Source organism: Vicugna pacos, chromosome 10 (assembly GCF_048564905.1).
Source record: "Vicugna pacos chromosome 10, VicPac4, whole genome shotgun sequence".
Taxonomy (NCBI): domain Eukaryota; kingdom Metazoa; phylum Chordata; class Mammalia; order Artiodactyla; family Camelidae; genus Vicugna; species Vicugna pacos.
In genome coordinates this window covers 39377646-39400284 of record NC_132996.1, presented here as the reverse complement: position 1 = coordinate 39400284, position 22639 = coordinate 39377646, and the positions used below count along the sequence as shown (strand labels likewise).

Below are 22639 nucleotides of genomic sequence, written 5' to 3'. Positions count from 1 at the left end.
GGCACGTTACCTGCAGGGCTAGTAAAACTCAGGCCTCCTGAGGTTTTCCATTTATTCAACAAATATTTGCTAAAAGGTTTTTGAGCTTGGGGCCCTGTGTTGGGACTGGGGACACAGAGGTGACTAAGACATGCAGAGGAGTGTGGCCTGGGGTGGGGACGGGCCAGCTCATGCCCACTGAGTCATGTGTGCACTCAAATCTGAGGGCCACGGAGCCAGTGATCTTTAGAAAGCTCACTCCGCCTGCAGCGAGAAGAGGCTTGAGGGATGCCTGCAAGGTAGCTCTGCCCAGGGTGGTGGCAATGCAGATGGTGAGAACTGGCTGTATTTGGTTTGATTGGATTGATAGGACTTGGAGGTGGACTGGAGGTGAGGGGAAGAAAGAAGCAGTCATGTGTCACATGCTCCAGGTGTCAGGCCTGGGTGATGACCCAGGGGACTGGGGCCCTCGGCAGAGACGGAGAGCACAGGAGAAGAAGCAGTTTGGGAGGCAAGGGTGTCAGGCTGGAGGAGACTGTGGGACATCCCAGGGGGAAGTTTAGTGGGGACAGGCAGACACTCAGATCTGGAGCTCTGGCTCCTCCAGCCTCCCTCACATGCACACAAGTGTGGCGTACTCACCACAGGCTGGCAGGCGGGCGCGGAAGTCGACTGGGAGCCCATGGCGCCGGCACAGGTGGGCATAGTGGGCCAGCGTGGCACACAGGCAGGGCTGCCCACAGCGGCAGGCGTCCCGGCGGCACTGCTCAAAGTAGGGCATGGGGCTCAGGTACTCAGAGCAGGGCGTAAATATCTCCCCCATGAGCACACTGCAGGACTGCAGGGCATAGGAGGCTGGGGACAGAAAGAACAGGGCGAGGGTCAGGGGTCTGGTTTGCCTGGTGCCCCAGGCCCCATCCTCTCCTTCTCTCCCCACAGCTCGGGGGACTCTGTACACAGGAGTGTGTGTGTATTGCGATGCATTCCTCATGCCGGGTATGAATCCATATGCTGGAAGGAGGTACAGGAGTGAACAAAACAGACAAAACTCCCCGTCCTCCTGCAGCAGACATTCTGGTTGGAGGAGACCATCACTAAACAACTTATACAGTAAATCAGAAGGTGAAGAATCCAAGGAGAGAGAGAATGGTAGGAAGGAGAATGGGGATTGCAAGTTGGGACAGGAGGGGCAATTGCAATTTCAAATCCAGTGGTCAGGAAGGTCTCAGTGGGAAGATGATGTTTGAACAAAAACTTGAAAAAGGCAAGGGAGTGAGGCATGTGTTTATGAGGGAAGAGCGTTCCAGACAAAAGGAACAGCAAGTGCAAAGACCTGGGAGAGGAGACAGACCTGGCTGTAAGAAGAAAGCAAGGAGGCCAATGTGGCTGGAACTGGGGGATGGGGGGGGGAAGGAGGAGGTGAGATAAAGGGGATGGGAGGAGAGTGTATGGCCTGGTGGGGCCACTGTGACGACTTGGACTTTTGCCCTGAGATGCGGGAGCCAGTACAAATGTGTGTACATGACAGTGGTAGAACAGGAAGTTCCCTTCTCCCTAACCCTCACCTCATGGGAAAGGAAGCCCCATTCACCTCCTTGCAGCTCCTCCTTTCCTGATCACTTTTCCTTTTCTGATCACTCCTACCCAATTTGGTCAACATCCTCATGCCCAGAGTTCCCATCTCATCTCTCTCAAACCAGTCCTACCGCTTCCCACTCCCCTCTCCCCCTTCCTCAGCACCTCACCAGCTTGCAGGTGCACATCGCAGGGGTCCAGCGGGGAGCCAGAGACCAGCGGGGAGCAAGCGGACAGTGTTTTCCAAGAATTGCCAAAGAGTTGTGGGGTGCTCTCAGGCACACCCACCGGGGACCTGCAGACATGGTAATAGCCACATTCACACACTTGCCCATGTGTACCCAAATGAACACACAGCATACACCCAGGTAAGTATCCACCTGCTCGTGTACACACACACACACACAGACCAAACATGAGAACCCACACTCAGAGGCACACGTGTCCTTACCCAAATGTGTAACATTTATAGGCCCACCTGTACTATCCACTCACACACGCAAACACTCACAGGGTACAAACATATGCCAGACATACAAACAGCCAAGGGAATCTACACAGACACATTCAAACACATATAATTATGAATGTGCCTGCATATACACACACACATCACATTTAACAGGCTCCATATGGGCTTGGGACCACACATTGCCCCACCATGACCACCCACCCCCAGCTCTTCATGTCAGAAAAAGAGAAACAGGGACACCATGAACCAAACTTCATTGTGTTAAGACTTCCTCCCTTCTCAACAGGCAGTTCCCCCAAACTCCTTTGCCCTCCCTCTCTCTCCAGGTAGGAAATAGGCACATGAGGGGCAATAAAAGGAGGAAGAGGAGAAGCTTGTTTCCTAGACAGCACTAGTCTCCAAGGGTCACCAAATCAGGTGTAGATGGGAGAATGGAGAGAGATCAGAGGACCCATGAGGGTAGGTGCTGCCTGGCACTCACCACATGCATATCATTGCTCCAGAGCAGTGAGAATACTCAAGTTACACAGAGTAGTACTGCCACCCAGAGTTCATAGTTAGGAGAATGACAAGCAGCCCACACACTAAACAAGGTCTGCTCCCATCATTCTGACCAGCTGCCCAAACATTAGCTCCATCAGGCAAGGCAGAGTGGATGTTACATTTTTAAATGTACATGCATTGAAAAGCTCTCAGGCTTTTCTTGTTCTTGCTTTTCTAAACAAATTTGAATTCTTATTTATGACTTAAGAAAGCCTCTCACGTTTCCTTCTAAATGACCCAATACATATAACTTGAAGGACAGGCCAGAACCTCCAGCCATCAAGATCAACCCTTTGTACTCCTTTGTGGAAGGTCTGACTCTTGTTTCCTCCCAAGTTCGGAAACTATGCCCATGCCCAGATGGTCTCTCTCCCAACTCTCTCTCAGTCCACAGGAAACAGCCCTCTCCAGGATATTGGGAGGCTCACAGGGTGCAAACCTCAAGCTCTAGGTAGGAAAGGTATGTGGCTTAAACTGGCCTGGTGGGATAGAAAGCAGTTTGGGCATCACTGGTTCACTGGGGGTTTACACTCATCTAAAAGTGTTCACCACCAGTTAAAACAAAACTGTGAGCCAAATCCAATTCAGCCTGAGGTCCACCAGTTTTAAGACCTCACTGTAAAACAGTTATTTCTCAAAGTATGGTCTCTAGACCTTACAGACTAGAATCACGGTGGTGCTTGTTAAAAGTTAAGATTCGCTGGGCGCCACTCTAAATAGGATACTTTGGGAATGGAACTCAAGAACCAGCATTTTAACAAGCCCCCTGGGTGATTTTTTGGTACAGGAAAGACTGTGAACCGCTGCCTTAAAGAAACACACTTAAATCCAAATGTAGAGGACTAAATAGTCAATGGTGCATGTTGGGCACCCCCGGGAGTTTGGGAGAAAGGTATCTAGGTACCGCCTCTGCACCCTCAGTCACAATGGCCGCCCCGCGCCCCCCTCCTTCCGGTTCCGGGCCAGAGGCACGTACAGGAAGTCGTCCTGCGTGTTGCCGTTGAAGGTGCCGCAGAGGCCCACGGTGTCCTCCACCCATCGCTGGTCCACCTGCAGGTAGAGCCGCAGTCCTTCGCGGTCGTAGAGCAGCCGCACACCCACGTTGGTCCTCACGCGCAGGAACACAGAAGACAGCCTCCGGATCTCAAAGGCGTCTGGGCACAGACCCAGAGTGGGATGTGGGAAGTTCAGACAACACGCACCCCATCCACCGCCACCACCTGCGTGGCCCCACGCCGACTCCCATTCCCAGCCCAGTCTTCACACACAGGGAAGCAGTGCCATGGGGTTGGTTTGGGGAGCCTTGAGGAAATCCTGTCCAATAATGAAATCAGCACCCAAGGATAACCTACCGTGGGAGCTCCGCCTGAGAAATTTATTTTAACATCAAGTGCCAATCAAAGCTTTGCCTCTCTAAGGAACTGGTATGTTTCCTTCTCTAGCAAAGGATAATTCGGTAACTACCCATTCTTTTCACAATGGCCACTAGGAAGCTCAGAATACGATTTTAGATTCAGTTGTAGCAAGATTACATTTTAGATTCAACTGTAGTGAATTTTACACTCTTGTGGCTTACACTTCTTTGACCTCTATACCCCTTGCATCCCTACTCCTCTCAATCTTGAGCACCTTTTTTTTCCTTAATTTTCTCTGGTGCTATTTTATTTCTTAATACGTTTGCCATTTTCATTAGATGTGCTTCCTACAAGCTACCACAAATCCCTTGTAGAATCAGACAGGATAATAAATACTTCATAAACAGTGATAGTAGGCATGGAAAACAGCTCCACTCATATCCTAATGTTAGGAGTAGCTATCATACTGCTGTGAAGCCTATAGTCATGTTAGGGTGGAAACAAAATACTTTTTACAACCCCAGAGTCCATATTCCTGGGACTATAGTGTCCTCCCTGGCCTGATTCATCCAGTACTAGAATGTGAGCTCCTGCCCGTGTGGCAGTTCCTTTGGACAGAAAAGCCTGGAAGAAGAGCCTGAGTCACCAGCTTTCAGCTAGCTCTTGTCCCCCAGAGTCATACCATCTGTGTAGGGTGGGGTGACCTTGTACTGGTCAAACAGAAGGACATCACCCGCTTGGGTCAGGGTCACCTGCCTCCGGGGGTCCTGATGTAAAATCACTGACACTGACTGGACACAGACTCCATCCTGGTTCTAGAAAGAGAGAGGAAAGCCAAAGGGTTAGGGTTAGTCTGTCTTTCCTGCTGGTCCCAACAGAACCCTCCAAAGGCAGGGATTTCAGCATAGCTTGAAGCCAAGGGAAGGTTCTTCACAGTGACAGAGGCTCAAAGGACATTAGGAGTCCTCTAACCAAATTCTTTCATCTGGGGAATAGGAAGGCAGAGGCACAGACTGGAGGAGGTTGGTGGCAGAAATTGGATAGTACAAATAAAACTGATAATCAACTCTCAGGCTTTGACACAGAGCACAGATGGACCCCAGATGGCTCAGAGTTTAGTCTCAGAAACACTGGCCTCCCCACTTGACTGTAATCCGGGACTTTAATTTTCATCTTTTTATGGGTGTTTGTGTAGCTCTTTCCATGTGTCACATCCTACAGAGAATCAAGCTCCACTCATTAGAAGGCAGAAAATGAGCTAATATTCTCTGGGCCTCAGGTTCTCATCTCTGAAATGGGTGGTACACATTGGGCCCATTCATACCTCCCTTTCACAGTAAGACAGTCACACAATCACGCAGGGATGAACGTGACAGATATCATCCCTGCCCTCATGAAGAATACGTATTCATGTGGGAAACAGACATTAAATAAGTAAACAAAGTTGGTTAATTATTGTGATCAATGCTGAAAACAGGCGTAGGGTGCTAGGAAAGCATATAGTGAGGGAATAAAACTTAGTCTGCTGAGATAGGAAAGGCCATCCTAGGGACTAATAATAATGATGTAAAAATAATCATAATAATAAAATGCTTAGTAATACTACATTACTATAATAACAGCTAACTTTAATATGGAGTTATAGTCAGGCACTGTTCTAATTTTTTTTAAATATATTTACTCAATCATTATAGCAATCCTATTCAGTAAGTACTACTAACAACCCCATTTTGCAGATCAGAAAACTGAGGTATGGGGAAAAAGTGCCATTTGAGCTGAGATCAGAAGGATGCATAGAAGCTAGCTGGGCAACAGAAGGGGAGGAAGGAGACATCCAGGCAGAGGGAACAGCCTGCAGAAAATCCTTGACACAGGACGGCTTCTAATGTATTCAAGGATGTAAAAGAAGACTAGAGGGGCCTGAGCCCACTGGGCAAAGTGGTTTAAGATAATGTTCAAGATGTAGGCAGGGGCCAGCTTAGGTAGAGTTTTATAACATTTTTGGATTTTATCCTAAATCCAAAGACACCTAGAGGAAGTGTAACAGGAAAGTGATACAATCAAGCGCTGAAATGAAATGATCAGACCATGAAACGTTTCAGAAAGACATTGTGCAAAAAGTTACCACCTTCCTTCCAAGTTCCTGCCTAAGGGGACAGAAAATCCCTAAAACAGCTCAAAATCATCATGCCTAAAACATCATCTTCTTTGCCAAACCCACTCATCATCTGGTCCCCTCTGGATATGTTACTGGTGCAGGAAGAAAGCCTGCACCCTTAAGTCAAAGCCTTAGGTTCAAGTTCTGATGTCACTGAAAGCCATGAGACTCTAAAAAACTCACTTAACTTCTACAAACCTCAGTTCTCTCCTCTGCAAAACAGAGGTGCAACAACATGTGGTTGGTCCTACCTGATTGGATACATATAAGAAAATGCACTGGAAATACTTTGGGGTTGCATTTGTCAAAGCCCACAGACCTTTACAGCATAGAGTGAACTCTACTGTGTGTAATTTTTTAAAATTATGCAGGTGGTCAGGGGATCCCAGGATGAAATGCAGTCCATGACAAAAGAATCTAACTAAATTACAAATATATGAAACAATCTCACTGAAGAGGGTACACAGAAAGGTGTTGACCTATATAACTTTGGAAATAAGTGGAGTTTGTAAGACCAAGAATAAAAGGAATTGTGCATAAGCACTAGTTGATACTCTAGTTGATAAAGTTATATCCCATGGAGATACCAGATAATAATCTTTATATTCTTCTACATGTATACTGGGATTGAACAATTAGGTAAATGAATGGGTAAATAGTGGAAGCCAGGTTTCTCACTGTTGGAGTGGGTGTTTACAGAGAAGCAAGGAGTGAGGCTAGAATGATCCATGCAGTAATGGATTAGAGCTGGAACATCAGTATGAACTCATGATTAGCACATATAAATACAAATGGTTATTTATAGAACTGCTTATAGATATGTGTATATATGTTGGTTAGACAAGGAAATGCAAGGGTTATACATGTATTTCCTTTCTCTGTCAGCTGAAATGGCCTAAAATAAATGATATCCGAGTAGCAATGAGCACATCTAGTGCCCAGATCTTGATTTCTGATATCATTCTCTAATAAAAGGAACCAAAAAAGGCCTGGTAATATTTTTGCAGAAATGGCTGATTCGAGGGCTGGGACCAGAAATACTACAAGATACTGGTACATCTTGTACGGCCAGAAAGTAAGGAATTATTTGCGCACGCGCACACACACACACACACACACACACACACACATACAGCGACAGAAGTGTGTCAGAGGGACACAGGAGCCAACTGAAATATTGCCTAATGGCCAAAGCTAAAACAATTTGAGTAACGAAATTAAAAAGTATTGAATTATAACCCAAATTATAAAATAAACACCCATGAGTGCATGCTGATGTAAATGATTGAATAAATATATTGGGGAGTAAAACAAGTCTGCAGAAAAATTCCAAATAATTTATGTAAATTCTCTGCCTTCAAGGAGGGGAGCATAACCACCAACTCTTTAACTGTGAGCTGAACATAGTGTCTTTCTTTCAAAGAGAATAGCATGGAAAGGGGGAAAGAAGAATAACTTTTTGTGGCAAGCACTACCTCAGCTTGATGATCAAGGTCAACGTCAACCGTGGTAGACCATGTTGATAGTGTATGCCCATGGTAAGATGCGATGAAAATGACACTCTACTTCTGATCTTCCTCCCCAAACCCACAATCCCACTCTGACCATGAGAAAAACATCATACACATTCTAAAAGAGGAGTATTCTACAAAATAAGTGACCAGTATTCCTAAAAACTTTCAAGGTCATCAAAAATGAAGTCTGAGAAACTGTAACAGCTAAGAAGATTCTAAGGAGACACGGTGATTAAATGTAATGCAGTACCCTAGAATAGAAAAATGACATTAGGTGAAAAAACTAAGGAAATCTGAATACAGTATGGCTTCAGTTACTGATAATGTATCCATATTGGTTCACTATTTGTAACTAATATAAGATGTTAATAATAGGGGAAACTGGGTGTAGGGTATATGGGAACTATCTTCACATTTTTCTGTAAATCTAAAGCTGTTCTAAAATTTTTAATTCTACTTTAAAACATGTTGAAGGCTTGTAAACACTACGCTGATTCTGGGGTGGGTATGTTAAGAGGCTGTGACAGGCTTCCTGGACAACATCCAACCTTGGTCAAACCCAGCACCTCTTCCTGCTGGCTGTGGGTTGTCAGGAATCCCCCAAACCTCTGTAAGCCTGTCTCATCATATTTAAACTAGGGAGAATAATAATAATGAATAATAAAGAATAATAATAAATAATTAAATTAATAATAAATTAATTTAAATTTAATTAATTTAATTAATAAATTAAATTAAATAATAAATTAATAATAAAGACTACCATGTGGGGGTATTTTGAGCCTTAAACTAGTTGCTGTATGCAGAAGTAATTAAAGTTCCAAGCACTGCAGCCCAGAACGGTCCTTATAGGGTCAGCACTGCAGTCAGCTCAGGGACAATGCAGTCACCACTGAGAGGCAAACAAACTCACATCTACCCCAGACCTGCAGGTTGGCCATTTTCTCACAAGTGGCTGACACATCTCAGGGGTCACCTCCTCTAGGAAGCCTTTCCTGATGCACCACCTCCTCCCACATGACATCTGGGTGAGACAATAACAAGGAAAAGTTCCTCCACAGAAATCTACTCTGTACTGGCCATGTTGTCACAGCTCCGATAACATAGTGGGCTATGGGGCTCACTTGTCTGCCTCAGCCATCAAATTATAAGGCCCAGGAGGGCAGAGCCAAGTCTAATTCATCCCAGTCTCCAAGACCCAACACAGCTTCTGGAAGAAACATGTTCAGTATATGCTGAATGAATGAATACAGAGATGGTGAAGGTACAATCCGAGGAAGGAGAGAAAATTAAGTTGAATCAGACCAACTTTAGAGATTTTTTTAAAACACTGAGGCCCAGGAAAAGGAAGTGACTTTCAGCTAGCAGATGTTCTGGAGCCAGAAGCCGACCTGCTGCCCTCTGGCTCTGCCCAGGAGGAGTGGACAGCAGGGCTGTGTAAGGACCTGAGGCCTTGCCCTAAATCCCCAACCCCTCTAGGGGGGCAGAGGGCAGGGTGGAGGTCCTTGCCCTTACCAGGCCACATGGGGCGTTCTGCAGTGTCACCATGAAAGTGCCTGAGGAGCGGCTCTTTGCCAGGATGTACTGACACGTGGCAGGGAACGTGTAGCGGCGACCGTCAAATGTTGTGAAGTGGATGTCACCAGTCACTGAACACTCGGCTGAAGGGCAGAGAAAGGTGGCTGACCTAGGGGAGCTGCCTCCTGGCGACCACCCCTGCCCTGTGGCTCTGAGCTGTGGGACTAGAGGGAAGGGGTAGAGCACCAGGTGGGGAACAAGACGTACCTGGGCAGACAGATGTGCTGCACATCCACTTGCCCGCAGTGCATGTGCTGAAAACAGAGACAAGGGAGGCAGGGACTCACCCCACCAGGACTAGGGTAGACATTGGAGGGTCCTCAGAGGATCCTCCTGCCCAGCCCTCAGTCTTTCCATCTTTAAAACAAGTGGTGGAGATTCCACCCACAGAGTGCATGAGCTGTCCTGCAACTCAGAGATGCTAAGTGAGTGCCCTCTGTGGTCAGGCTCGCAGACCCCAGATGGACAGCCCTGATGGAAAGCCACGAAGCCACCCTCCTCCCTCTGCCCCCACCCCCAGGAGTAGACACAGACCAGGCATTGCAGTCTTCTTTCACCACAGAGCCAGTTGGGTGCAGGGTCCCATGGAACTCACAGGGACACTCAGCTGGTGCCACGCAGCCCCCATCCTCAAAAATCAGACCTAGGATGACAGCAAAGGCCCACCTCTGCTCCTGTTCACAAACCTTTTATGGCTCTCCAGAGCCTGTGATAAAGATCCCCATCCAAGCTCTTTCACCACTGAGCCCACTTTCACACTTTCTTCTGTATAAATGCTTAGCTTAGGCCAGATCTGAATCCCTTCTGAGCAACTAATCCCGCCTCCAGATTTCTGTTCAGACAATGACCCACCTCAAAATGCATACTGACCAGCTTCTCCTCCTCACCTCTAGATGTCACTGCATCTAGAACCAGCTTAGGTGCTGCTTCCTCCAGGAAGCCTTCCCTGACAATCTCTCTCCACAAATGAATTCCTATATCTCTTCTTGTCTGAACCCCTGAGCTGGTCCTCACCACATTATGCCTTAGACTGGATTCATATGTATAAGTGTCTTATCACTGCAAACAGAGTCTGATCCCTAAAGTCAATGACTGTATCTTTATATTTTTTTATCCCAACCCCAGCCCAGCCAAGTGAGTTGCACACTATAGATGTGCTGCAAATTTGTACACCATGAAAAACAGTATGCAGATGAATGTTTAAACAAATGCATGTGTGATAAATGAATAAATTGATGACTGAATGACTTGTCCTCATCTACACATCTTAAAAAGCTCAGGCCCAATAAAATTAAATACCCTGATGAGCCTCTCAAGAGTCACAGTTCTGCCCCTACCATCACCTCCCTTAAGCCATTCGTTCATTTATTCACTTATTGTTTGCTCCTTCCTTCGGTCATTCTACAAACAGGCATCCTCTGAGCCCTTGCTTCACGCCCACCCATGCTGGGCCAGGAAGATGCTGCCAGGCACCCATTCCATCCCTACATACCATCAGGACAGTAGCAGCCATCCACACAGGCGATCTCACTGTCCACACAGGATGCCCGGGGCTGGCAGGAGGCAGGGCAGCAGGCTATGCACTCATTGTAGATAAAGGCCTTCTCCTTGCAGTGCACCGCTTGGAAGGAAGGGAGTAGTATGCCTGTCAGCTCCCTTCTGGTCCCAGCTCTGCCAGAACCGACCCAGCCTCTATCCCAAACCCTAGGGTGCGGGTGGGAGGGCTTTGATTTTCTTGATCCCCTAGTCCCTGTGGAAGCACTGGGTGATCAAGAAACTAGTGAGAGACCTAGGAGGCTCTGAGAAACACCCTTATCTCACTCTGTGACCCCAGGCCAGTCTCTCCCTCTCTGAGTCTCAGTTTTCCCATCTGTCACATGATGATGAAACCTCAGGATTTAAAGCTCTGATAACTGTGGTTCTTAGCAGGGCAGGACATTGAGCTGAGGCCTGGGAATGCCACTCACAGCCCCAGGACAGAACTTGTCCGAATCCCTCCAGGCTGCACCTACTGCATTTCTGGAGCTGGTTCCTCCATCCCTGCAGGGGCCGACCTGCCTGGGCACATGCCCGGGCATACTCCGCCAGTGCCCGGCACCAGGTGGCTTCATCACCCGCTGATCTGTGCAGGGAAACTGAGGGTCACAATGGAATAGGAACCAACCTGCAGCCAGGCCCCCAGCACCAGACAGAGACTGCCGGGGCTCAGGGCACCCCTCCTAGCCACACAGCGGGAAAAGGGAGCCAGGGAGGGCAGCGAGGTATACAGATCCCTAGACTAGAGGCAAGAAACCTGGGTTCGGGTCTCAGCATTACCCATGTCTTATGTGACCCTGTGGGGGTCAGGACCCATTTCTGGGCCTCAGTTGAATAGGGAAGGTCTGCCTTACTTGTGCAGATAAGAATTTCAGAGCTTTGGGAAGCATATCTGTTAGTACCTGGTATTACCCACATGCTTAGCCCCCACCCCAACACTGGGAGAGGTCTCCCCACAGCCCAATACCACCTTCATTCCTGGCTGCCCACTCACTGGCAGAGATCACTGGTACAGCTGGCCATGAAGGGCAGAGGGCTGACGTAGGCATGGCAGGCATCAAAGGGGGGCCGCAGCAGCGCCTCACAGCGGTCGTACACAACCTGGGGCAAGGGCCAGGAGCAGGGCTAAGGGGCTGGTAGGGCCAGGCACAGCCCTCTGACTTCGTCAGTCCCATACAGAGCCCTAGCCTGGGCCCAACGAAGAGAAGAAGAGGGTGGAGAGGAGACAGAAGGGGCATGAGCACCAACAACTCTGGGTCCCTGTGGCCAATAACTTTCCAAGAGGTAGACAGAAACCAACCTAAGCTAGGCATTAGGGTAGGGCAGGGGTAGGGTGTGGGAATTGGAGGGGGTCTCCCCAGGATCCAGACCTGCATGGTTCCCAGGCTTTGCTGCAGGCATGGTGGGCGGGGCAGGGAGGAGGTTGTGGGTCCTGGAGGCTGGTTGGGAGCCTGCTCCTGCCAGCTGTGCACAAACTCAGCCACATCTTCAGTCAGCTTCCCTGTAGGGGAGAACTAGTATGACCACAAGTCGGGAGCTGGGGAGGGGGAGGGCAGGCAGATGAGATGGAGATGCCAAGAGGAGGGCAAGGAAGAACCCAGCCTCCTGAGCTTCCATCCCAATCTGCACTTCTCAATGGAGTCATTCTCCTGAAAAAGCTATTTGGCAAAAATAGTCAAGAATGCTCAAGACACTGTGAGTTCCCTGGAATGGCTCCCTACTGCTCTAAATCCAGGAAAGCAATACCATGCAATCAAAAGAGAACTAATGTGTGAGCCTGAACAAGCTCCTGTACCTCTCTGGACCCGAGTTTCCTCATATGAGAAATAGGACAAATAGTCTCCTTGTGAACGTATTGCAGGGACTAAATGAGATGACGTATATAAAGTGTTCAGAGTGCTGTGGCTGCTCAAAGGCATCACTTCCCTTCTTCTGGCCAGAGATGCCATGACTGAGCCTGAACACTTCACTTCACTTCTTGCCACTCCAGCTGGAGCCATTCTCATCCTGGCTCTTTCTGGCCCTCTGTACCCTGCCCCACACAACCCCCTCCACTCCACACACACCTTGGCAGGGTCAGTACCACCTAGCAAAGTGACCTTTAGATCCTCACACAACCCTTGTAGGAATTCTCTTTATGACTGTTTTACAGATGAGGATACTGAGTCCAGAGTGGTTAAAACATGCCTGAGGCCACACACTTGATAGGAAGGGGCCCCTGGCCTCCCACTAGGTCTTTAGTACCATGACCCCAGGGCTCTGCCCCAAGTCCCTTTCCACCCTTTCCGGCTAGACCTGTCCCCCACCCCCACCAAAACCCCTTGGAAGACACCTGCCCTGCACCTCACCGTAGCGGGTCACCAGGTCGTCCTGGGGGTTGGCGTTGTTGTTCCCACACAGCCCATGGGTCCAGCCCAGGAACTCTGGGCTCATTTTAATGTAGACAGCTGAGGCACCATCCCAGGCCAGCGTGAAGGCCGACTGATGCCGCACAAGGACATAGCCGGCAAGCTGCTGCAGATGCACATTCCCCATCACTTGAGGTAGTTGGACCCTGCAGGGCATGGCCAGAGCTTCAGGGCATCCACACAACCTCCACTGGCCCAGTCCTTCAACAAAGGACCCACCGTCCCCTACCTGCAGGACCCACCAGCTACACAGGATCTGCCTCACCCATCAGCCACTGTACTATGGGGCCTGAGGCCCCTACTCTCCCTCCCCCTGACTTCTTGGATGCCTGGAATTCCACAATTAGAAATAAGTTCTTTTGTTTTCATAGTTTTAAAATTACTTTTTAAAACTGAAATTTCCTTGGCAGGGATAAATCTTAGAGTGACTGAATTGTTCCTTTCTCCTAGACAGGAGAGATGGTATAAACAGATAACTACTTTGCTTATTTTTTTGGTAAGAAGAAAGGGATGGGAAGAGGAAAAAAAAAAAAGCCTAGAGAGAAGGCAAACAGGGAATGAAAGAAAAGATGCAGGGCTACAGCAATCTTGACACAGTCCCAGTTTTACTGGCATAGGCTCTCCTAGTCAATCTGGAATTTGGCAATTTTCACCCAGCTGAAAATCAGGAGGAAAACTAAAGAAGTGTCTAACCAGTCAAGGCTGGTACCAAAAGACCCATCTACCAGTGCTTCATTCATGGGAGAAACCCTTGGGCCTTTAATTCTACACTCGGCCCCAGAAAGCTTGGTTACTCAGCTTCCAGGTCTGAAGCAGGAAATGAGAAAGGGGAAAAGGGTCAGTGCAGGAAGGTCCCCCCACAACAACATGAAGTGACATTGGACAGCAAGGGAGGGAAAGGCCAGTGAAGAATAGATGCAAGAAAGATTTCAGAAAGGACCACAGTCTGGCGCCTTTTGGTGTAGGAAGCTGGGCCCTCAACCCTTGAGTGGTCCCCTAGGCATCCCTGAGGTCCCAACAAGGTAAGTGACATTCAAAATGACCCTATTGGGGGGAGGGTATAGCTCAGTGGTAGAGTGTGGGCTTAGCATGCATGTGGTCCTGGGTTCAATCCCCAGAACCTCCATTTAAAAAACTAGATAAATAAAAGCTCCTATGTCACATTACCATATATAAAATAGATAAACAACAAGGACCTACTGTATAGCACAGGGAACTGTATCCAGTTTCTTATAATGAGCTGTAATAAAAGAGAAACTAAAAATATGTGTGTGTGTGTGTGTATATATATATATATATATATGTGTGTGTATAACTGAATTGCTTTGCTGTACACTTGATATTAACATTGTAAATTGACTACACTTCAATAAAAAATAAGAAATAAGAATTAAAAAATGACCCTATGTCATCAGAAAAGGGTGAAAGTGTGCTCAATATCTGCTCTGAGGAGGCTTGAAATATGTATGATACATTCAGGAAAATTTCCTTTAACTTGTCAAAGAAAAAAAAATATGCATGTTTATCACAGTAAACTCTCAGCTATCTGGGAAACTCGGCTATTGGCCTGAAAACCCACTGTCTGGAAAGGTACAGGGCCTGAGAATTCTAGAAAATCATCTTTCTGCAAACCCAGCTGACTGGCAACCCAGCTGGCCTACCCTAGGGGTGGAAACTCAGCTGTTTGCCCCCAGAAAACAATTTCCTTTGGGCTTGAGAAGGAAGGATGCACACCCATCCCCTACTGCCTGCGCCAAGGAGCAAGGAGCTCAGAGCAGAAAGTGTTAATAGTTACCTTGTACCTCCGTAGGTGACCTCCTTGGCTAGATGGATCTCCTGCTCACCCACAAAGAAGAGGCTGACAGACCTGGAGCAGGTATAGGGGGAGGAGCTGCATTGCGGGTCACTGTGAACCTGATTGGCAGAGAGGGGTTCAGAAGCCAGCATGCAGATTCCTGCCACACACCTGTTCCTGAACTTCGGTTCTGGGCCCCGGGGAACCCCGCTGAGCTTCAACTAATGCTGATGGCCTGTCTGCTGCGTGCCAAGCACCCTTCCTCTGAGATCTCTCCCAGTCCCCACGACACCACAGGGAGGTCAGAGCTATCTTTTTTGCATTTCAGAGAGGAGGCAATCGGTGCTTAGAGAGGTGACGTGAAGAAGGTCTCACACACACACAGCCAGGATTCTAACCCAGTCTCCAATGACTCAGATTCTAGGGCTCTTTCTAGTATATTGTGCTGTCTCACCACTTCACACTCACACAGAACACACAGCCCTCCCATAACACTAGCAAGTGCAGCCCCACACACACAGGCACACATGTCATTCCTGTGCTGCCTGTCACATACATGTCTCCTCTGCTCCCTGCTCAGACAGAACCTATACTTCCAAGGCCATAGGACCCAAGGAGGGGAGATGTGGGACTCCCAGAGCTTAGGGCAAAGTGTCTGCCAAGTGTGGAAACCAGTCCCATGAGAGAATGAATCTTCCACTAGACTATCATTTAATGTGGTTAAGCAGGCTGGAGCCACTTCAACTAAAAGTGGGAGGAGACCAATCCAGAAATAGACTTTTGTAAGAGAAATACAATGACAAGGTAATGATGTGGAATTTTGGTTCTGCAGAGAGGAGTCCCTGAGCCCTCTCAGGAAGCCAGAGCATCCAGAAAGGCTTCTTAGAGGAGGTCACCCTAAAGTGAGTCATCCAGGACCTCTACCATTTCCTCTGAGGCATTATACTCTTTCTTATCTAAGGTCCATAGCACTCAATGTTCCCTTGGTTTAGGATGTTCTCATGTCCTCCCCCGACCCCATCCCTGCACCCCTTCACTAGGCTAGCTCCAATTCATTCTTCAGATCCTAATTTAAATACCACTTCCTCCAGGAAGCCCTCCTTGATTACCCTCCTTCCCAGTAAGCAAGGTTAGGTTTCCATCGTATGCTCTTCTAGCATTTGGCATTTCTCCTCTGTTACACACAGTTGTACTTAAAATGAATTCATTTGATTTGATGTCCGTTTTCCCCATTAGAATCTTAGTTCTGTGAGAACAGAGACCACATCTGGGTTGTTCACAGAGCCAGCACCATCCCTTGTGCCAGGAAAAGAGTATAAGTATGCACTTAATAAATACTTGAAAATGAGGGACTAAGTGAATGAATGGCCAGGGACAACCAGGAGTGCATGGGTGAGTGAGAACTATGGAGCCCCCAGCTCCCTCTGTGTGGAGACGCCCTGCGTGGGAGCTGGGAGGAGGAAGGAAAGTGCCAGCCTCTCTATGACAAGCAGAGCCCAGGCCAGTCCACCCTTCAGGGCCCAGTGGAACTTTCCTGGACAGGCAGGGCAGGGAACACCTCACCTGGATTGAGAAAGTCTGCCCCTCAGGTTCATGGCACCCCACCAGCGTGTAGCTGCCCTTCCCAGACAGGTAGTAGTAGAGGCCATCAAATGTCTCCACGTGATGCTGTCCCCACGCCCGGCAGATGCTGTCCCGCTCACGGCCTGTATTGTACACTGAGCCAGGAAAGAAAGAACCTTTCTGTGTAGCAGCAGTGGGCCCCAAGTGAGAGGCTGGTGGGTTCTGGTCCTGGCAGGGCCACCTTCATTCCCCTCCAGCCCAGACCCCTAAGTCTCAGGCCCATGGATTTCCCTGTACCCCTGGCCCTTTCCAGAGGTGGAATGGAGCCCAGACCTACCCATCTGGCAGCGTGGCCCAGTGGCATTGAAGCGTCTACAGTCACAGAAGGCTGGGTGCACGCACTCGCCCCCGTTGAAGCAGGAGAACAAGTCTGCAAGGGAGACACAGAAGACACCTCCCCATCAAGCTGAGACTGACAGAACCCAGTGATGCAGCACCTCCCTCATGCTGGGGCCCCAGGTTCCAGCCCTTCCAGAGTTACATGGAACTCAGATACCCATCACAGGTCGCCCCAACTTTCCCCAGCAGCCAGCTTTAATTGGCGCAGGAGCAAGGTATCTCAGACAGCTGCCTGGCCCCCTCCCTGGCAGGCTGTGGGGTGGGGTCTCAGAGTACCTGCCTTCAGTACATATCAAGTGGCCCCCCAGGCTGGCCCCATCTGGGCCTTCAGCTTCTTAGGCTAAAAGTTCCTGGCCGCCAGGCAAGGAAAGCAAAACTGAGAATATGGAGCATGTGGGGTGAGTAGGGAGGTTGCCCAGCAATCTTCACATACTGCTCTTCCTCACGGCTCCCTAAGCTCAGACGGAGAGCCCAAGGCGTAAATCAGGGGACGGAGAGGGGCCTCACACTTGGAATGCAGTAGAAGGGAAGGCCACAGAGAATAAGAGGATAGAGCAGAGCAGAGTGTGGTCAGGGAAGGAGCCGTGATGTAAGAGGAGGGACCACAGACAGAGGAAGATGAGGGGAGAGGTCATGGACACAGAGCAGGTGAGGGAGAGACCACAGAAAGTAGAAAGAGACCACAAAACAGGGTGATGCAGAGCAGAAAACAACTACCAAACAAGAAGCTCAATCTCACTGGAGTCAGTGTGAGGGGGGAAGCCGCAAGGCCACGGTCACGAGAACAGCACACTTCCTCAGCCAGGAAGGAGGAAGTAGAGTGGAGTTGGAGGCTGGGGCTGGGGAAGATGGAAAGAGACCCCATGCAGGGAAAAGAGGTCACAGGAGGCCCCAGAGAAGTCCCGGGCTGTCCTCATAGGTCTCTCTGCAGGCTAGGGCCTCCCTCAGGCCACAGAGAAGGGGCACTTACAGGATGGTGCACATTTGGCCCGGTGGAGCCGCCTTTCCCAGGAAGACATGGCCAAGGAGTCCAGGGCTTCCGCCTCCTTTTAAAGAAGGAGAAGGAAGAGAACACAATCAAGGGCTGAGCTCAAGGAGGTCAGCCTCCCTGGAGGCCACATCCCTTCCTGTCCATCACCTTGGTGCCCCAGTCGCCCCGCCTCCCCAGGCACACCTCTGAGAGGTATGGAAGGCAGGATTTTTCAGGCCTGCCCTAGGCCAGGAGGAGTGAAGTCTGGTTTACACCCTCCCCAAGCAGGTGCATCTCAGTAGCAGGCTGGGGAGGCCTGTAGCCTGAACACACTCCCTCCCCTCCATGCTCCAATGTCCCCCTGCCTCCCCACTCCCTCCCTCCCTAGCAAACCTTTGTGTCCTCCACAGCCCAGCACAAAACCCCCTTGTCTGGAGAACAAACCAGACACCTCCTCACCACAGAAACCACATGGGGCAGAGCTAGGAAACAAAGGCGGCCCCTCACCCCAGGGCAGGGGAACATCCCTTCCATCCCCCACCCAACCTTTTGGGCTCTTCTAACAGCAAAAACAGTGCCTAACAGATCACTCCCGCTGTTCTCAGAGTCAAGACTCTCCCTGATACCACATATCTCAAGTGGACACAGGCAAAGAGCAGCTAAGAGATCTTATTTTTCAGACCAGAAATCCCAGCACATGATCTCTCAAGATAAAAAACCATCTAAAATCAGGACTGTCCCAAAAATCATGTGTGTTCAGTCACCACAAAGCTAGCGTATGTCTTGGGACTCCAGTCTGAGATGTCCAGTGTCAGCCAGGACTAGGACCCTGGGCACAGTAGGCTCTTCCCTCTCAGACCCTCAGCCCCTCGATTTGTACAGCATCCCGGACTAGGTGGCCGGCCTGCCCGAGGGGCAGTAAACAAGGTCGACAAGGCACAAACCACACTGTGCGTGCTGGTCTCATGTGTCTTCTCCCTCCCTGTCCTCTAGCAAAGGACGTGGAACATAGGACGTACTCAGAACCCCCGGCCCCTGGAGCCCAGCCCCAGTTCTTTGCCCCTCCTGAAGACGAGTCTCTCCACCTCCTCCCTGGCACTTATCCCCTCCCTCTTCACTGTCCTGCTGACCCCCTGGGAGGTCACTGGCTCTCCCTGGCCAGGTATCAGTGTTCTCACTCACTCCCTGGTTCCTGGGTCCTCCCTGGCTCTCCTTACCCTGCAGACTCAGGCTGAGCCCCAGGAGTCGGGCCAGGCCTCCCACTCTGGCCGTAATCAGTCTCACTGGCGCTTCAGAGACCACAGGAGATGGGAGAGAGCAGCAGGTAAAGTCATCACCAATGTCCCTCAGGTCCAAAGAGCTTAATTCAGCTTGGTCCTGGTGCCTCCTCTCCCCTCCTTGGCCCTACCTCAGATTGGCCTCGGAGACCAGTCTTGTGAGGGTAAGACAGCCTGTGCTACAAGTCGAGGGCTGTGCTAGTCGAGACCATTTTCTGGAGAAAAATGTTAAATCCTGTCCAAATAATTCATCTTCAGTATAGATCAGGAGTTCTTAATCACATTTATGCCATGAACCCCTCTGACAACCTAATGACACTTATGAGCCCCTTATAAGAAATGTTTCTAAATACCTAAAATAAAACATAAGATTACAAAGGAAACCAAATATACTGTAATGTGTTATAAAATATTTTAGAAAAATGGGTGCCTTAGTGCTTCTTTATTAACACATTAAATCACAAGACCAAGCAGCAGGTCTTATCACTGCCAGAATTTGGGAGCAGTGAACATCCATGAGATCTGCAGGCAGCAACAACGATTGCAAGGTGCTAGGAAAACATCTGTCATTTCTACTGCTGATACTCTGTGGTCTGTAGTTGCCAGCAGTAATTAAAGGGAAGGTGAAATTTCAGTTCCATTGAGGTTTCTGTAAATAATAATGAATTATTTTCCCCCATCCAAGTTCATGGACCCCTGGTCTACACCATCCATTCACTGGAGAACGGCTGAGCTCTATAGGAGTGAGGAAGCATTGAAAGGAAGGGTGGTCAACTGCTGGTCTGAGACCCCCTCTCTCACTGATGGGGGCATTCCAGGCAGAAGCCCACGAAGGATTCCCCAGGTTCACTTTCTAACTAATAGCCTCATTCCTCCTCACCCTCCCCCCACTCCAGTAGCCTTAAAGGAGGACCACTCTAACCTCTTGTTTGCTCTAAGGAGTAATGTGAGAAACCTCCTGGGGTTGCCTGGTCTAGATGTTTCACCAAGGAAAAGAGCGGGAGGCCTATCCTTGAATCCAACAAAGAAAGAAGCCTGCTAGGGTAATGAGGGGCTTCAGTAAGGATCATTACCCAAGTGAAATACAGGGATTCATGATACGGAGGAACAGGCTGGTTTCACCAGGAGACTTGGCTCTGCCTGTGCCTGGGGCCCTGGCAAGTCATTCACCTACCCTGACTTCCCCATCTATGAAAAAAAGGATGAAAAAAAGTTTTAATAAAATAAAAATAAATAAAACAATGATGACATGATCTTTCAATTCAGACTGTACCTGACTATGATTCTAAAACTGAAGGCCTGGAAAAGTAGGCAAGAGAGAAACAAAACCCCACACAACCCAGATACTAGAAAGTAAGCACGCACCCTCCTACCTGGGGTCTCCATGATCTATTTCCAAAAGGCAGGTATTTGGGACACACTGTTTTCTATTATAAATGATGCTCCCATTCTGCTGGCACAGGAGCTCCCCAGAGCTGGTCCCTAGGGCCAGGGTGCATGAGCCAAGGCTCAGGACCTGGCTTCGAGTGGGCTGAATTTGTAACATGTCCATGGTTGGAGAAAGGAGACAAATGTAGGCCAAGATTAGAAAGAGAACCTGAGTTAACAGATCCAGAGACCAAAGACGTTTGGCAAAGGGGGAACGCAAAGCACCACCTCTCCCAAAAGCACAGAGGATCCAGGGAGAGTGGGCAATAGGGAATAGCCACGACTCAGAGGGCAGGAGCTCAGGGCTCTGCTTCTCAACCAACTCTTCCTTGCAGACTTACCAGGTGGTCCGTTTTTTGCCTCTCCTCTCTGGCCAGCACTGCTGGGGCACTGCTTGCGGGTGAAGAGGGGCCTCTGACAGGGTTTAGGCCAGGCAGGGAAAAGAGAATGCCACTCTCCTAATCGCTCACCTTCCTACTTTCACCCAGGGAAGGAAAAGAGCCCAGCTGCCTCATCATAGCACTAAGTGCCCTCCTCCCTTAAGAAAAAAACATTTTATAAGATAAACAGATAAGTAAGCCGGCTGCAGGGCCCCAGGAGATTAGAAAAGTGGAAATAGAAGTATTTTACAAATTTGCACAGTTCAGACACTTACTAGGATTCTTATTTGAATAACTTTCTGAATAACCTTGAACAACCTCCTGAATGACGGCAGAGTTAGCCTTCCTGCAACCTATGACGTTCCCTGCAGGCCTCAGATCCAGACAGAAATAAGCCCCTGCCCAGGGAAGCCCCCTTCCCCAGGCCTCCCCTTACCTGGCCTCCCATCCCAGTGGTGGCATCCCCTATGGCAAGGATCGCCTCCTGATGGCTGTGGCTAGATGAGAAACAAGCCTGGACTGGGTGAAGGGATAGGAGTGGGCCGTGCCTCCCCACACCCCCAGGCCCATCCCACTCTCGGTGCTAACTCCTGGGGTCACCCACACCAGGAATAAAGATGGGACCACTGGGTGGGGCCGCCACAAGCTCACGCCTGCTCACCTGGGATCCTGGGTTGGCTCTGGCTGCAGCTCTGCATTGCCCCGGAGTGTGAGTGCTGCGGCTGGGGAGGGGGATTACTCTCCACTCAAGTTATGCCTCCCGTTGTTGGCTTCCCATCACATGTTCCCCATGGGCTAGGAAGCTTCTGCCACACCCTCGGCATCACCACCATTCTCTCTCCCTGAAGCCTTCTCAAATCCTTTCTCCTCCTCCTTGGCAACTCTTCAATAAGGGTCTCCCTCCTCCTTCCCACTCTCTGTGCCCCAGTTCTCTCTGGTGCCCCACTCTGGTTCTCTTCCCAGCTTGGGACCCATTCCCCTGACTGTCGCAGGCCTCTTTCCTTCTGCACCTCCTCGCCCCTGACCCACTCCCTGGCTGTCCCCTCGCCCTACCTCAAACTTTCTTTCTTTCTTTCTTTTTTCCTCCCTCTCACCACCTTGCCGAGGCCCATCCTCCTAGCCGTTCCCCTAGCCTGCGGCGTCCCCCAGTCCACACCCCTCTCACCGAGAGACTGCACGGGTCTCTCCCCCGCCGGCTCACCCCGGGGCAGCCGGACGCAAGCGAGTAGCAGGCAGAACGCGGACGCCGGGGCCGCCATAAGGGCGCGCGGGGACTGGGAAGCCTGACCGCACGGCCAGGGTCCCGAGTGCCTCTCCAGCGAAGGCAGAGTCACACCTCAACTCGGGAGGCCGCCGTCCCTCTCGCTCTCTTGCCCCAGCGTTCCCTTGGCCCCTCCTCCCAGGCGTTTGGCTCCGCCCTGAGCTAAAGTGACTGGACTGCCCAGCTCATTACCATAATTCAGGCTTCTGGCGGTGGCCCTGCCTTTGCCCTTCGGCTGCCCCTCCCTAGGGGAGGCTGGATTCAGGTCACTCAGCCCTAAGTCCCTTGATGGAGCAAAGAGGCAGGCGGTTTGTGCAGCAACCAAATTCCCTTGTTCCTCAGAGATTCCTGGCTCAGAAATTTGGGTTCTGGAAGCTGCTTACACCAGCGACCCAAGATGCTGGTAGGAGTCTGGTCCTATGCTCTCCTTTTACGTGCTACTCGGTGG

At 49.8% G+C, this 22639-nt stretch overlaps 1 protein-coding gene across 1 annotated transcript in view; it reads right to left on the bottom strand.

The window, feature by feature from the left end:
• The window catches only part of OTOG (otogelin), an 85816-nt gene extending 63529 nt beyond the window's left edge, over positions 1-22287 (bottom strand). The window contains exons 1-20 of the mRNA XM_072969630.1: positions 22096-22287; positions 21592-21652; positions 21367-21427; positions 21249-21251; positions 17846-17921; positions 16814-16906; positions 16477-16631; positions 14914-15032; positions 13059-13264; positions 12081-12211; positions 11705-11811; positions 11187-11296; positions 10667-10795; positions 9709-9817; positions 9382-9428; positions 9112-9257; positions 4607-4739; positions 3546-3723; positions 1725-1849; positions 622-834 (exon numbers count right to left, since the gene is read on the bottom strand). Of these exons, the coding sequence (XP_072825731.1) occupies positions 622-834; positions 1725-1849; positions 3546-3723; positions 4607-4739; positions 9112-9257; positions 9382-9428; positions 9709-9817; positions 10667-10795; positions 11187-11296; positions 11705-11811; positions 12081-12211; positions 13059-13264; positions 14914-15032; positions 16477-16631; positions 16814-16906; positions 17846-17921; positions 21249-21251; positions 21367-21427; positions 21592-21652; positions 22096-22189 (2296 nt within the window). The 5' untranslated portion in view covers positions 22190-22287. The remainder of the gene's footprint in view (positions 1-621; positions 835-1724; positions 1850-3545; positions 3724-4606; positions 4740-9111; positions 9258-9381; positions 9429-9708; positions 9818-10666; positions 10796-11186; positions 11297-11704; positions 11812-12080; positions 12212-13058; positions 13265-14913; positions 15033-16476; positions 16632-16813; positions 16907-17845; positions 17922-21248; positions 21252-21366; positions 21428-21591; positions 21653-22095) is intronic.
• Between the last annotated feature and the right edge of the window lie 352 nt (positions 22288-22639).